We start from the raw sequence: 16,044 nt of genomic DNA, 5'->3' as shown, positions 1-16,044 counted from the left end.
TATAATTACTTATTGTTATTAATAAAAAAACAAAAACACAAGTAATCTATATGGATGATGAAAAAAGAAGGGATAACATGTTATTTGACACTAAGAAGTATAAACTCGGAATTTATATATGAGTACTCAAAATTCATATTACTATATATAGTTTGAAGTAATTGTTGGAAATATAAATTTTGTACTAAAACCTCAATATTGATATTATTATATATTATTTATTATAACTATTAATGAAATCTACTATGAATGGAGTAGTAGTTTCCATATCCTCTTAATAGAAACACGAATAGGATTGAAGAAGAATAAATCCAATATAGAAGAAACCTGCAAGATATAATGCAACAACAGAGTATTAGCATTTTTAGCTATAAAATAATATTTACTCTAAGTATAAACGAACACGATAAGATAGGAGCTATAGTGGAGAGAAAAGAAAAGCATATGCAGCACTTATCATACTGTACCATAAACAACACATGTACTATAGCATAGCAGCAAAACACACAGCCACACAAATTTAACGGATTGAATTTTTTGTTTCAAATTTTGTTTCATCATTTATACCCATCAACATTTTCTATTTCAAATTTATTACATCATTTATACACGTGACCAGCAAAAACATAGGAAGTTCTTGTTATGTTATGTATTTACTGCCTTTTATTTTCTTATTGTATTCAAATACATTTATAGTATGTTCAATGACACGATAATGCATCTCAAATGAAAAGGCAAACACATTCTCACAGTTTGCAATTTCATTTACACCACCTGAAAGAAGTTAATAGATATATACAAAATACCAGCCTGTTCTGGTGGTTACATTGTATCTGAACAGCCAACTGTAGTGTATAAGAAGAGAAAAGATTAAAACAATGCCAACAGAACCAGAAACACTGCTTATATTTCTCTCTTTTTCTTGTTAGCCCTCCAGCTCAAGCACCACCTAATTTCACACGCTAAAATCGCTGAATTTGTCACTCGGAATATAGAAATCAAACTTAACATCGACAGAACCAGTACTTTCTCCGGTATCTTTGTACTCGATGTTCGATATTGTTCCAGTTTCATCGTCAACCTGATACTCTGATCTCACCCGCCGCACTGGTACCGTGACAGAATAAATGGTGCCAAGATCCGGATCGGTTGACACGCTGAGTTGAACTTTGTCCTGTGATTCTATCTCGATGAAATCAGACAGTGCATTGACCACGTTGGTCACTATTTTCTGCTTCGCCTCATCACTGACGGCACATCGATCGGAGAAGAGAATCATCTTTAGTCGTTGCTTGGCAATGTTTGCATTGGAATTTCTTCTTGATGTAGGGGATGGAAACATTATCTTCCATGCCAAGTTTAGGCGGTCGAAGAAGTTCATGTTGATTGTGTTGAGGAGGAAGCTCTCAATCTCCTGGCTGAAGGAATTTGGGGAGAGCTTATATTCTCCGAAATTTCCAAGGGGACGTTTCGAGTGAAGACGAGTGTTGTGATCTACTCCTGACCGACAAACACTAGTTGTGCCATTAGCAAACACATTGTACTCCACCTATCCCAGAAAAATGTGCTCGCGTAAGTACCTAATAACACCTAGTTATCTACAATTTAGCACAATGTTGCTCCAAAACAATATATCTTAAAGTTGAATCAATCATCTGAACCCTCAGAAGCAAGTGAAATCTTGCAACAAGACACTTTACAATATGCAATGATTCAAGAATAACAAGATAAAAACAGCTATATCTACAGAAAGAGTACTGAGGAATCACGTCCGGAAGAACCACAGATCCATGCATAAGCAAGCAAGTTCCAGGAAGTCATAGTCCAGCTCTCTAATTCTAAGACATATACCTACCAAGGAAAATGCAAGAATAGTCCAGATAGAGCAAACTCAAACAACTTCCCAGAGAACTGGAAAGATAGAATGCATAGTCGACTACGGATTAAAAGCCCGCACCAACCTTTAACTTACCAAATTACCACAGGCCACTTTTCCTGAATGAATCTGAAAAATGAGCATCAAGCACAACAATACCGTTACCAGCAAAGCAAAATCCCATTCCCATTGTTTCAGAAATGCTTCCAAATTTCAGAAATGATATTAACGAATCTATACTAGCAAAAACCAGTATAGCTGCATGGCAATCAGTTCACAGTTTTCAGGGAATTGATCAAAATAGTTCCAGCTGGATGAAGGATAAAATCATTCGACGTAATTAATCAGCTTAAACCCAAAATTATACAATAATAGACTTCAATAGACAATGTAGCCCTTCTCCGGTAATACAACGAGCAGGTTTTATAAAAGTTCTTCCTGTGAAGTAAGCATTATTATGCTTCCCGGAAAAGAAAACGAACACAAAGTCCCCAAATTACACCCCGCAACGCATTGCAGTGAAAAAATTCAATTAAACGAAGTACATGAAAACCAATTCCGAAAATGGGGAAGAGCTGGAACAAACCTTAGAAGGAGGAAAATGCGGTGGAGCGCGAAGGGGATTGAATTTATATGGATTTAGAGCCGCAGAAACCCTGAAATCTCCTGATACAGCCATTTATAAAATCCAAATCTTGCTGCTACCTCTCTTTCTTTTTGGGGATTTTTCCACTAGAATGGTCTCCGATTCAGTAGGGTTTTGTGCTCAACCTATTTCAGGTGCTTTTCATGAGTGCATTCAACATCAATTGTGGGAAGAGCGGAGACCGTGGATTCCCCCCTGCGACAACGTGGTGTTTGGACTTCAGACCACGAGGATTGCGATAATACCTTTTCTTTTTATTATTATTATTTCCAAGAAAGAAATTTAGAAATATACAATAGTTGCTAACTATTTTAAATAACTTAAATTTTCAAGTAGTTCCTAAATTTTATAAACTAGAAGCATATGTTTTCAAGTTGTACTTCTAATTAGGGATAATTACACGTAAAAAATTATTTAATATTTTTTATGTTTATTTTTTATTTTTTTAATTAGTCAAAAAGTTATTAAATTTATTTATATTAATAAAAAATTATATTTAATCTCGATTAACTTATCAATAATTTATTGCATATCAAATAAATATTTATTTGACTGGAATACTCTTATCAAGGTGAAAAAACACTCCTTGCATGTTTGAGTTTGTGAAAATATATAATGATAGTTTGATAAAAAATATAAGTTTTTTCATATATTAATAAATTCGATAAATTTTAATTAATTGATAAATATCTTTATTAGACGAAAACAAATTTCAGGTATATTATATATAATTTTTCCAACTACAAAATATATACTTGTAAATATTCTAAATCTCCATCTCGTCAAATTTTACACAAATATTTATGAAATATATTACCCTAGCACTTACAAATAGCAGGAGGTTGTCTGTATAATTAGGTCATAGAAGCGACGAAATAATTTATCTTTTGTGAATATTAATAATAATTAATCCGATTAACATTAATGCTTAATTAATGTTTCTCTTAACGAAATGACCTAAACCGCATGTGTAAGAACACAAGCCCTACAAAAAGCTTTTGCCCCAAGTGAAATTTCAGTTCAGTTTGCCTTTTACCGTTTACTTCGTTAATCCCTCTTAACTTTTAACATCAACGAACAAGAAACAAAATTCCCCTCCATTTTTGAGGACCGGAAACGCGATGTAAAACTGAGGAGGAAAGGGCAAAAAGAAGAAGAGATTCAGATATTCAAGATAGAATCTTGCAACAAGACCCAGTGAATGGGGAGATGGAGAGCTTCCCTCATAATCTCCCGCGTCATACTTGTAACCAAATCGATCAATAATCCCTATATTAGCCCAAACCCGTTTCCCAGATCTCCAATTTCACCTTTAATTTCAGAACCCAGAAATTATTTCTTGAATTTTAGGTCATTTTCTGCACTCCCATCTCCATCCCCGCACTATGCTGAAGACTTTGATGTCAGGATTCATGAGTTTAATCAGCGGCACGTGGTGGAGGAAGAATCTCTGGAGAATGAGGAGGATGGGAAAATCCCAGTTAAAGCTTTCTTTCTCTGCACCAGGTTCCACTCCTCTGTAATTGTCGCTGTATACCTGAGTTGCAGCTTCCACTGATATTCATGGCAATTTTTTATTTTGGAACATGTCGGGCTTTCGATATATTGGTTGCTTACAGTTTTATTTGTGGATTTGATGTTAATTTTGCTGAGAATTTTCTGTTACTTTTGGCTTAATTATGGATGCTTAGTAGTGTTGCATCTGTTTCTTTCTTTCTTTTTATGTCAAATCTGTTGGTTTTGCATGTATAACCGTGTCTGTTTCTTGATTGGGATGTTAATTTGTCAAGAATTGATTTTCTTCTTAATTCGTCCATGGTGATGTTTGTTTATCATCGAATTACTCACCTACACTCACCATCCCCCTTCTTCCTCGGTGTTCCATCTGGATTTTCTGGTCCCTCAGATTCATGGTTTTTGCAGTGTTGATTTGAAGAGTATGCAAGCTGAGAATTCAAGATATGTTATCCCTCCAAGCTCGCGTTCGTCAAATTATATTGCTCTCAGATTTTGTGATTCCCCATTGCAAAATGTAAGAAGATATCACGCTTACACCTAGTGCATTCAAGACTTTGACCTATGCCTCATGGCAAAGTGACTCTTTCATTTCAGGGAGGACCTGTTGAGCAGAATGTGAGTTGTTATCGCTACATGGTTGTCTTCCAGTATGGTTCAGCAGTCCTATTCAATGTGGAGGATCATGAAGTTGATTTCTACATGCAGGCTGTCAGACGACACGGATCTGGTTTGCTTCCCGAGATGAGAAAAGATGGTGGGACTCCTTTTCTTCTGCTAGATATTGTTGGCTCACATGTGTGCATCTTCACCATTTCTTATGCTAAATGTGCTTGGAATCAGTAACCTGTTGGTATTGAATTGCTTCTATGAACTCAAAATAGTGTGCTACTCAATTGGTATTGAGTTTAATATAGTAAGTAATGCTGATGCGTTACAAGGATGGCCCCTTTTTTGCTTGAAGTACATCATATAGTTGATTTTGTCAAGTAGCGTGTCTGCGAGAGTCTACGTGGATGATTGTGCACCCAAGAAAGAGAGGGAGGGAGTTTGACCTGGATGGGTATGCTTGAGGTTTGGGTTTGGAGGAACGACGAGAATTGAAGTTTGATCAAAGTTGCCAATGAGTATATAACGCTTAACTTTGTCACAGTTCAGTTCAAATAGATGCCTATAGAGGGGATAGTAACAACTTATGATGGTATGGAAATGATCTGGAGACCAAGGATGGGCCTGTGGTTGAGGCATTAACATAGGTTGCAGCTCCGGGTTTCTTGGGCCTTGGGGAGGGCGAGAACTACACCTATTATTTAGTCTATCAAAGTACTAAAAGAAGTTAAACGTCAATCCAGTTCTTCAATTACTATATGAAATATCCAGTATTTCTTTGTGCTGAACTGCTGATTAGTTTGTCCAAAGTTGTGTATTACTACTGCTTGCCCGTATAATTACTACTGCATCTGCTGGATGATATTTCATTATTTCATCCTGTCAACTTTTCTTGTTACATCAGATTATGCTATAAAAGAGAAGCCTTTGTTGGTTGAGGATATGCAGGGGGGTCCAGATTACATTGTCCTTAAAAATCTGGACACAGATAGCATTCGCGTAATCAGTAGCGTGCTCGGCCAAAGCATTGCTCTCGACTATTTTGTCTCCCAGGTAAATTGTTACCTATATTTCTGTTTCTGTTTTTCTACATTTTTTATAATCTGTTCTTTAAATTTCCGTAATGCTGCTGTGGAAGCATGTAGCTCACGGCTGCCATAAAATGCAATAAGTAGCTCAACATAGCCCTTCTGCAGTCTTAAGCTAAACTTGAATATTTTCTCCGCCTCCTAGGTTGACGGTATGGTCGAAGAGTTTGCAGAAATAAATCGCGGAATGGAGAAAACTGGTACTTTCACAATGGATAGGAGGAAGTTGTTCCAACTCGTTGGGAAGGCTAATTCAAATCTTGCTGATGTGATCCTAAAAGTCGGTCTGTTTGAGAGGTAAATTTTGCATATATGTCTGACAAACTTTCTAATGTGATTTGGCGCTCTTGCGAACACATTAAGCACATCGAACGATAATCTAACTCTTATCTCGCCCAACGCATTTTATCCGCAAACTTATCCCAACAAATTTATTTCTTTTAGAACTCTTTTTAAAGTCTTTATTGTCCATACTTCAGATCAGAAATTGCATGGAGAGATGCAAAATACGCGCAAATACTGGACTACCTTCGTGAGGAATACGAGGTCACTCAGCGATTCGGAAACCTTGATTTTAAGTTAAAGTTCGTCGAGGTATGTGTACATCCAATTTCTCATTTTGGGTTAAGGCCAATGTGATCGATGATGAGATCGTCTCTTTGCTGCAGCATAACATTCATTTTCTCCAAGAAGTGCTCCAAAACCGGAAGTCGGACTTGCTGGAGTGGTGCATCATAGTGTTGTTGAGCATCGAAAATGTTATTTCAGTATGCGAGATCGTTCGTGGCTCGATGGGGACATCAATCTGAACACAAGTTATACACACAATTCTTTGCCGAAAGCAAATTGTTTTGTTTAACCACAGAGTTAGCACAATTGTAGCAAAGTCTCTCTTCTTTCCAGTCATACAGTTTTGTAGAATTCCTTCATAAATGTATCTGTTGCTTCTCTTCGACGGAGATGCAAAGGAAATTATTGTTTTGCCCTTTTGTAAGGGTAATAATTTTTTTTATTTTTTTATTTTTGCAAAACTTATTGTAACTAAATATATGCACAAGTCTCTCACAAGTTGAATTTTTACTTATCATAGCAAATACTGTGACCGGAAAAAAAGTTAATAATAAAATAGAATTCGTTAAATCTATATAATATATAATTGAAGACGAGTAATTGGTGTCTTAATTATTTTGATATGTCAATTTTAATATTTAATTAAACTAATTAATTTTAATATTTTATAATATTTTTTAAAAATTATGCACATATATAGAATAAGTCAAGTTTACTAGTATGAGATTAATCTTGAGTCCAACTAGATTGGGTGACATTGTATAAAATTCATGTACAAAATTCCATGGGAGGCATAAGGTCTCGAGCTTAATAAATTTTGGACACAGCATAGAAAAAGAATGTAAAAGGTAAAATGAAATTATGAGAATTTTGTTATAAATAATACTTTTTTTGGTAGTCAAAATATATTATCATTTTCCACAAAATTGAAAATTTAGGAAACCCTTTCTAATTAGATATGTGGAAATTATTGCTATCTTTATCACATGGGAAGTTCATATTCTGCCCTAATTCAATATATATGTGAATATTTCTTACTTCATTTGAATAGTCTTCAGGTAGTCTTGTTCTTGTTTTTCCCCCAAATTAACCCCACCAACGATCCGTCTTCTCTCCGGCGGCGCGGCCACTCCTGTACGGATCCACCTCCGCGGCCCTCCTGGTATTTATTTCTCCTCTCCATTCTCTTCTCCTTCTTTTCAATTTTCTTCTTCTCTATTGCCCCAGTCGGTCTGCACAAGATCCATAGTATGCATCATTTTCCGATTATCTTTCTTTTAATTTTCTTCTTCTGAATGAGCAATTGGACGTTGGGTTCTCATTGGCGGTTGGTTTTCCCCTTCCTTCTGCGCAGGAATTAACATCCTTGTCCTACTTTTCAATTTTTTCTTCTTTGTTTTATGGTGAGATGCTGAAATTTCCGTAATAGTAAACAGAAACTGATGAGTTTCATGTATTTATGAAAACTTGGAAATGATCGATTAATTGATCAACTTTATGCTCTATGAGACTCTCTCTCTCTCTCCCTTTTGGTGGGTGGGGGTGAGGAGTGGTGGAGTTCGTGCTGTATTTGACATAATGATTCTATCCGTTTTGTTAAATGGCGTGAATTATAAACGCATGCTTTAGTCTCTGTCTCCTTGGACAAACGTATTTGTATCTCGGTTAAATTTCCTTTAATTGATGTTCTGAAAGAGTTTTATTAAGCGAATCTGATAATAGTTGAACTTTCACTTTGCAGAACCTAAACATACTGAGATTATAGTTACTTTGTTAAAAAATCAGTCAAATTGATCTCTCTTTCTATATGATATCTGGAAATAATTAATTGATTGAATGTGATCAACAGGTAACTAAGTCAAATGATGAAGCTGCAAACTTATGCTGGGCTTAGCTTAATAGCTACATTGGCTGTTATTTATCATGCCTTTAGTAGTAGAGGCCAGTTTTATCCCGCAATGGTTTACTTGTCGACTTCAAAGATCAGCTTGGCACTTCTTTTAAATATGGGCCTGGTTGTTATGTGCATTTTGTGGCAATTGACCAAGAAAATCTTCCTTGGCTCACTGCGAGAAGCGGAAGTTGAAAGGCTGAATGAGCAATCGTGGCGGGAAGTCATGGAAATACTTTTTGCAATCACTATCTTCAGACAAGATTTTTCAGTTACATTTCTTGCATTAGTTACTGCTTTACTTCTGATCAAGGCTTTGCATTGGTTGGCCCAAAAGAGAGTTGAATACATTGAAACAACTCCATCTGTCCCTAAGCTCTCTCACATCCGCATCGTGTCTTTCTTGGGATTCCTCCTCCTTGTTGACAGTATCTTTCTCTATAACTCAGTCAAGTTTTTGGTAAAAACCAGAAAGGCATCAGTTTCACTTTTCTTTGCATTTGAGTAAGTTTCTTTGACTATGTTATTTGTTCATATTTGTGTTGTTGTTGGAAGGTTTTTCTAAAGCTGTTATTCTGGGAAATTTTATATTTCTCAGATACATGATATTGGCCACAACAACTGTATCAACGTTTGTGAAGTATGTATTCTACGTCAGTGACATGCTTATGGAAGGACAATGGGAAAAGAAAGCTGTCTACACCTTCTACTTGGAGCTTGTCCGAGACTTGCTCCACTTGACTATGTATATGTGCTTCTTCCTTGTCATTTTTGTGTAAGCAACCTTCAGCTCAATTTCTTCTACATGGTTTAGGATAAAATATCATGATTATCTGAAGCATGGCATGTATACTTGCATGTGTTCATTATCAAGTTTTATGCATATCTATACCTGCTTATGTGCTCCTCGCGAGGTTTACATGTGCACCTTTATAAATTACAGAGTGCCTGTTCATTCTTGTTAATGTTCATTTTATAACTTGGATGGTGTATGTGTTTCCTCTCTATGTGAAATGTTTCTCTTTAACTATGCTGGTTTTTGGTATTTTCTACTAAAACAACAACTTTTTTCCTCTGGATCGGATGTTTTATGTGGAGATTTATCATTTAACCAGATTAAAGTCCTATAATTTTTTTTATTTTTTTTTTTGAGTTAAAAGAAGTCCTATATACTTCAGTTAATGTGGCCCAGTACAAGAAATAGACTTTACTATTTGGCAGACTGGCAAATGTAGCTCTATTGTGAATCGAGACTATTTAAATAATTTCCTGATGATCTCATTTCGTGAACATCATTTATTGCTCTTTCCTAATCCACTCTCATCAGCCAAATGTTTCAAGTTTGGAATTATTATTTGCTCTTTTCTTTCCCCAGTAATTATGGCGTGCCTCTTCACTTGATTCGGGAGCTGTACGAGACGTTCCGCAATTTTAAAATACGTGTGGCTGATTACATACGTTATCGGAAGATCACGTCAAATATGAATGATCGCTTCCCAGATGCAACACCTGAAGAGCTCAATTCGTAAGCGGTTTTCCCTCAGTGGAAACAAGTAGTGTGGTTTCCGCTGACAACTCTCATTCACAATGCTTTGTTTCCTTCTGTGCAGAAGTGATGTGACCTGCATTATATGCCGTGAGGAGATGACTGTAGCGAAGAAACTTAATTGTGGGCATCTTTTTCATGTCCACTGCCTCAGGTCGTGGTTAGAAAGACAAAATACATGCCCTACATGCAGAGCGCTTGTTGTACCACCTGAAAATGGGACGTCAACTTCTGGATTAAGGGGCGATGGTCATCAGCGAGGTATGTTTTCCACTTGGTTGTGATACGCTTCTGTTGGATTTTAGGCCCATTATAGCAACAGGGTTCAATCCTTGTTGAGCATATGCATTATGCCATCAGGGAAGTAGTTTGAGGCATTTTCTAGTAGGCCCGTTTTAAACTGAGTCAAGTTTGCTGATCTGAGATCTAGAATTTCAAAGTTGACTTCATGTGCGGATCTGTTTGATGTTGAAGAACCCCATTGTTGTACTTCTAAAAATTGTTGACTAGCATTATTGTTGGGACACAGGAACTAGCATTCCTGGTACACCTACGCAAGGCTCTGTCGGTGATAGAGTGGCAAATGATAATGTCAGTCATCATCAGGCTAGGCTCCAAGCTGCCGCAACTGCTGCCTCGATATATGAGAAATCTTTTGTCTATCCTTCTCCAAATACTCTATCGTGGTATGCATTTTTTTGTATACTGTGTCTTGTCACTCTATCGTGGTATGCATTATTATTTCATGATGGAAGCTGGAAAGTGTTGAAACTCTGTTTTTCCTCAATTTGGGTTTTCAGAATTTCCTTAACTCTTCTTTCTTGGGCTATTACCATAGATTGCTTTATAGTTCATGATAATTCTCATTTGGGATGTAGCATTGTTCACTGGAGAGCATATAGGTTGTATGGGATGATATCAAGCTGAGCATATAGATATTCATGTGTGGCATCTTCCATGTGGGTGTTATAAATTGGTTTTTGAATATCTGCCAGGTCTCCTGGATATACCTTACTTCCTCAAACATTTGGACATTGTGGCAACAATGTAGTGGCAAGTGATGGTGAAGATGGAGCTGTGAGTGGACTGTCTCAAGAGCATCAGCTTGCTAACATGGTCTTTCCTCAGTTACCTCAGGGCAGTTTTGTCCCTCCACAGTTCCAGGGATTCAATGGACATTTTGCTTCAGGGAATGCATCTGAACATGATTTACAAGTCAAACTAATTGAACACCAGATTGAGGTAATTCCTTAATTATCATGGACTTTTTTCTTTTTCTTGTGTCCTGTACGTTTTTGTTGTGGAGATGAAGCCTGAGATGATTGAAAGTCCTATATTTGCTTCAAGCCAGTCTTTCCTAATTTGGCTACTTTCATAATGTAAACATTAAGAGATGTACCAACACAATTACATGCGACAAACATCAAATTTCATGATTAGATCATAATTTGTGGGAGCATGCCACTTTACAGAATATTAAAAACTTAAATGTAATAGCAACAAAGAGAGGGGGGGGGGGAGGTGTACAAAGCACATGCTTCAATGCTGTCGGTCAGGGTGAAATGAGAGATGTTCCATACAAAATTATCTCTGTCTGTGTCTTTCAGTGTGAGTGATAGAGAGAGATCATGACTCTGTTTAGTTTTCTACAGTTTTTGAAATATATATATATGTATGTTCCCCCCCTTTTCATTTATAAATATATATGTTGGCGGAGCTGCAGAACTGCTTGGACTTAACACTACTTTTTATACCCCTAAATTTGGTCAGTTTCTGCAACGTCAGCTGGAGCTTCTGCAAACATCCAGTAGTGGAAAGGGGAAGGATCTAGGAACATCTGATATCAAGGGAAAAACAATATCATCACCATCTTCATCTACTGTAGACTCTAGTGAGACGGGCAATGCAGCTGCCACAGACTAACTGGCCTTGCAGAAGTATACTCTGGAAGTCTCTTGGAACTGATAGTATATCGTGTACTTATCTCTGAAAGTCAAATGTAATTGTATGTTGATTATTGTTCAAGAAAACACTGCTTGTATGCCGTGCTCTTGTGGTAACGCAGAGAATTAGTCCAGTCACTCTTTCTTCTTTCGCTAGTTTAGGTCTTTCCAAACCACAAATTCATTCAGGTTTTAGTTTCAAATCAGAGTTTGTAGCTTCTGTTAGGGTGAAATATTGGGGTAATTTTACTTGGCTACCTATGTATTTTACCTTTTGACCCTTTGAATAATGTATATACACACCCATAAATAGTTGGATCATGTGACTTCACTTGTAGTTTACCAACTTTTTGGTCTTCTCTCCCCTTTTCAACTTTTTAGGCTATATTTGTTTTTTGGATTTCAGTGAAGGAATTTTGATGGCTTCTCAGAAAGGGACAATTAAGTAGGAAAATAGAAACAGGTAGTGTAAGATTCTTATATATCCGTAAGACATCCAACTGTCAAATCAAACAGTTGATCTTTGAGGTGACTTATTTAAAATGTGATAAGAATTGGCCACAATTTTACGTAAGCTTGTTCAGCTCCAGAAATATATGGTTGTGATATTTTAACAATTTTGGTATGGACAAGAGTGAGTCTCTTCATCAAAGATGTTAGTTGATACTGATGATGCCTGTGAACCGATGTGGACGAAGCACACTCGATCTTCGTATACAATCTAAACCCAAGTGATTATTTTATGTAAAAGAATAAGTTTTTTTTAGCGTAATTTTAGTCAAAAACATATATTGACAATCTAAACTCACACTTAATTAATAATAGTAATACATGTAATCATGATGATGGTCTATTTCTGATGAATTAATTTAACCTTTTTCTGGTCCAAAAATTTGGTGAGCATTATGGGCCAGATCCATTTTCCTAGACCGGTGATGGCCCAATCGGCCCCACTATGAGTAATTGGCCCAGTTTTCTTGGACTTATAAATTGGAATTGTAACAGAATAGCCCCATGATTTTGCAATATTCTTCTTTTCTTTCCTTTCATTTGATATATACATAATGAATTGTTCAAAAAGGTTGAAATCCTCAAAAGCTAAATCCTGCCTTTCCACCCTTTGTTCTCTTTTTTCTTTTGCATCATAATAGAATCTCAAAAAATAAAATAAAACAATAATAATAATAATTGTCCCCCTTCATGTCCATTTAAACGGGAATCATGGTAAAGTACTTTTGAATAATAATGATTCCACCCCTTCAAATTCTAATAATTACAAAGAAATGATAGAGCTCCAACCTTTTTTCATGTCTAAAAGGCCCCATCATTCATTACCAAGATCTCTCTGCCTCTCCTACCAAATTAACCAACCAAGAAAAAAATAATTACAAATTTTCCCATCTATAATTATTTAATTACTAAAAAGACCCTGCCAAAATACCAATGAGTATGTCAATAGTGGAGACAAAATTCCCAAACCATCACACACAACACATAACACTCCAAATCCATCAATTAATCTCAAGGGATCTGCACTTGTCTTGTGTGGGGCCCCTCATCTTCAAATCTTCCACTACTTAGACAGATTCAACATTAATTTCCATGGGATATGACTTAGGATTGGTGGGTCCCAATTAATCACATTAAAAAAGCAATTAATAATAATAAAAACAAAATCAAGAATGATTAAAAATTAATTGACTGGGAACACCCCCCCCCCCAACCCCCACCCCCACCCCCACCCCCCCTGTCAAGGTTTAAGATCTGTGATTAAATTTCTGACAGTGACCACTGCCTTTATCCATCAAAGAGATGATAGAAAATGAGTAAGCAAGTGATTAATTATGTGTAATCACACTGTCTTTATACGTCTCTGTGACACCCCACCAAACTTTTAAACCACAAAGTAATATAGTATTAGGACCGTCAATGAGTTCAAGTTGGTCATTGTTTTTATGAAAGTTCAATATGTATTTATATGTAAGTATTATTGTAAATTGAAGTTGAATGTAAGCATCACTATAAAAAAAAAAACATTAACTTTTATTGTATATTATAAATGATTACGGTTTAAGAATCATGATGAACTAATAACATTTATCACAATCAAACAAATTTAATATTAAATTTAAGTTATGATCGCCATTGATCAATATTTGTCATAATTTTTTATTATGATTAATATTATGAATTTATTTCTAGAAACAACGTCTAGTAGCTATGACAAAGTTATAGTTAATTTGTATTCCCCACGGTATTTATCATTTGACCATGGTACCTAATGACAAAATGTTATATTTCTTTTAACGTGAAGAAAGATTTCTGTTTGAATTTAGGTTTTGTCAGGGTTTTTGACTAAGTTAATTTAAAATATCTTATAAGCTCCTATAATATCTTATAAGAGGTTTTAAGAATTTAAAGATATTGAATCTTATTTTAAAATTAAGTTCTAAAGTGTTTAAATAAATAAGACTTTAGAACTTATAAAATATAAGATTGTTTATAATAAACTTTTCATATTATAATAATAACTAAAAAAGGCATCAAATAATTAGAATTTAAAAATTAATCATATAAAACTTTTTTTTTGTGAGAAAAAATATTAAGTGAAATACTAATAAAGCTCTGAGAGTATTTTTTATTATTGGGTATTAAGGTTAAAAAAACTTAAAAGATGTTATAAAAAAAAGAGCTTACGAAATTTTAAACATTTTATTTTTAGATCTTATAAATTTTTTTAGAAAAAAATTTATTAGAACACTTTTATAAAACTTATAAACTATCAAACATCTTATAAGATATTTTTAAAAAGTTTATAAACTCAGTCAAAACACCCTCTTAATACTATCTTCTTTTTAAATGACAAAATTCTCGAAAAAATACTCTCTTACTTAAAATAATTATCAAATATTACTAATTTTCATTCATTATTTTTTAAAGTAATTACAAAGAATCGTGTTTTGTTCAAAAAGTTTTATAAAGAATCGTTTCAAGCTCTCATTTAAAACTTTGATAATGCAGAAGAAAAGAAATTCAGGTAGTGAAAATATGCCAAAATGTCAAATCATTTTGGTGTAGGTTGAAGGAACATAGATAAACACGATTCTGCTGTACGAATTCCCCATAAAAGGTTAGGACCAAAATGCCTACACAGTTTGTGTGAATGAGTGTTGTCTCAATAAAGATGCGCAAAAGAAGAGCTATACACTGTTGAAACACGCTTCTCCACCCATATCGTGTTTATTAAATTATAACTGACTATTTTAAATTATTTGTAATTATAAATACATCGTCGTTATTAAAAAATTTATAAATATTTTATCGTTATTGGAGTAATTATAAATAACTCATCAATCATTTAACAAATACTCCTTACAATAGGTTGTTATGAGGAAGTATTTATTATATGATTATTGATTCTAAATATATATTTATAATTTATCAAACAACAACATATTGATATAATTATGGGCATCATATAATAAGAGAATGATCCTTTTAGCCTTGACAAGGAAATGATACAGTTTTAGGGGTATTTAAGGAATTGTTTATTTGACATACCAAAGTGGGACTTATAGCTTTTGTCAAAGAACCATTTTCTCCTAAAATTCGCTGTTTTCACCAATTTCATTTCATTAAAATTTGGACGAGTAATATTGTCATTAGCCAAAAAATATTTAAATTTTTAATTAACGTTCTCAAATAATAATTTTAGTTATAATACAAAAAAGATAATAAAGTTAACCTCACACACTCTCTCTCTCTCTATATATATATTATAATTACAAAAATATACATGAGGCTGTTGAAGGAGGGATATAATTAAAAATTTTATATTTTTTTTATTTATGAGGATCAGATATAAATAATTTTTTTTTAAAAAAGTATAAATATAATTTTAAAATTTTTTAATAAAAAATATAATTTTATATTTTTTAAAGAAGATCTAAATATAATTAACTCTCAATAGGTATGATTTTGATTTAAAAGGTGATGGCAAGAAGTTAGAAGGACAAATGTCCTTTATGAGGCATGTGTTTGTGTTTATTTGGCAAGTAAGTGGGTGAGTGAGTGATCGTGTGGTTCAATTTTTGTGATCCGTGTAAAAGTGATGGGGACGGAAAAGTGTGGACACTATCTTGCCCATTCATTTTTGGCAACCCGGATTAAGTATAGTCGCATGTTATGTGTTGGTATTCAAGTTCATGTGTTTGAGTTCATCGATTATGTACCAGTGTTAATCTCATTTTTATATAAATTAATTATAATTTAATATTTAATAATTTTTAGTTATATTAATATATTAATTAAATCGATATATTACTCACTTGCTCAATTTATTAAAATATTAATATAATAA

At 34.4% G+C, this 16,044-nt stretch overlaps 3 protein-coding genes across 4 annotated transcripts; 2 read left to right on the top strand and 1 right to left on the bottom strand.

Moving 5' to 3' along the window:
* Nucleotides 1-775: 775 nt before the first annotated feature.
* Nucleotides 776-2,779, bottom strand: LOC105156513 (cell division topological specificity factor homolog, chloroplastic). Of its 2 annotated transcripts, XM_088877055.1 has the most exons (3): nt 2,463-2,779; nt 1,973-2,005; nt 776-1,549 (listed from the first exon to the last, which is right to left on the bottom strand). In XM_088877055.1, exons 1-3 carry the CDS (start codon nt 2,553-2,555, stop codon nt 956-958), a joined length of 720 nt encoding a protein of 239 aa, XP_088733181.1. In that variant the 5' UTR covers nt 2,556-2,779; the 3' UTR covers nt 776-955. The 2 variants fall into 2 exon arrangements, with proteins under 2 accessions (XP_088733181.1, XP_011070967.1); XM_011072665.3 differs by lacking the exon at nt 1,973-2,005 and having other exon boundaries at nt 2,463-2,776.
* A 755-nt stretch (nt 2,780-3,534) lies between these two features.
* On the top strand, nt 3,535-6,814 carry RRG (sporulation protein (DUF155)). The gene is made up of 7 exons (XM_011072664.3): nt 3,535-4,028; nt 4,446-4,554; nt 4,635-4,794; nt 5,551-5,699; nt 5,880-6,031; nt 6,214-6,328; nt 6,403-6,814. Exons 1-7 carry the CDS (start codon nt 3,724-3,726, stop codon nt 6,541-6,543), a joined length of 1,131 nt encoding a protein of 376 aa, XP_011070966.2. The 5' UTR covers nt 3,535-3,723; the 3' UTR covers nt 6,544-6,814.
* Nucleotides 6,815-7,308: 494 nt separating this feature from the next.
* On the top strand, nt 7,309-12,005 carry LOC105156511 (ERAD-associated E3 ubiquitin-protein ligase HRD1B). The gene is made up of 8 exons (XM_011072663.3): nt 7,309-7,466; nt 8,154-8,699; nt 8,794-8,970; nt 9,571-9,720; nt 9,806-10,002; nt 10,271-10,427; nt 10,737-10,983; nt 11,512-12,005. The coding sequence occupies exons 2-8, from the start codon at nt 8,167-8,169 to the stop codon at nt 11,662-11,664; spliced, it is 1,614 nt and encodes a 537-aa protein (XP_011070965.1). The 5' UTR covers nt 7,309-7,466; nt 8,154-8,166; the 3' UTR covers nt 11,665-12,005.
* Nucleotides 12,006-16,044: the final 4,039 nt, after the last annotated feature.

The sequence above is a fragment of the Sesamum indicum genome, linkage group LG2 (assembly GCF_026168435.1).
Source record: "Sesamum indicum cultivar Baizhima isolate 11 linkage group LG2, ASM2616843v1, whole genome shotgun sequence".
NCBI classification, from domain to species: domain Eukaryota; kingdom Viridiplantae; phylum Streptophyta; class Magnoliopsida; order Lamiales; family Pedaliaceae; genus Sesamum; species Sesamum indicum.
This window is presented reverse-complemented; position numbering and strand designations above follow the sequence as displayed.

Excerpts from the sequence above, each read along its gene's own strand:
- LOC105156511 (XM_011072663.3), top strand. The coding sequence starts at position 8,167 with ATGATGAAGCTGCAAACTTATGCTGGGCTTAGCTTAATAGCTACATTG. Across the intron at positions 9,721-9,805 it reads ACACCTGAAGAGCTCAATTC|AAGTGATGTGACCTGCATTA; the intron begins GTAAGCGGTTTT and ends CCTTCTGTGCAG. Across the intron at positions 10,984-11,511 it reads TAATTGAACACCAGATTGAG|TTTCTGCAACGTCAGCTGGA; the intron begins GTAATTCCTTAA and ends AAATTTGGTCAG.
- LOC105156513 (XM_088877055.1), bottom strand. The coding sequence starts at position 2,555 with ATGGCTGTATCAGGAGATTTCAGGGTTTCTGCGGCTCTAAATCCATAT. Across the intron at positions 2,006-2,462 it reads CGCATTTTCCTCCTTCTAAG|ATTCATTCAGGAAAAGTGGC; the intron begins GTTTGTTCCAGC and ends CTCATTTTTCAG. Across the intron at positions 1,550-1,972 it reads AAGTGGCCTGTGGTAATTTG|GTGGAGTACAATGTGTTTGC; the intron begins GTAAGTTAAAGG and ends TTTCTGGGATAG.
- RRG (XM_011072664.3), top strand. The coding sequence starts at position 3,724 with ATGGGGAGATGGAGAGCTTCCCTCATAATCTCCCGCGTCATACTTGTA. Across the intron at positions 4,795-5,550 it reads TCCCGAGATGAGAAAAGATG|ATTATGCTATAAAAGAGAAG; the intron begins GTGGGACTCCTT and ends TTGTTACATCAG. Across the intron at positions 6,329-6,402 it reads TTAAGTTAAAGTTCGTCGAG|CATAACATTCATTTTCTCCA; the intron begins GTATGTGTACAT and ends TCTTTGCTGCAG.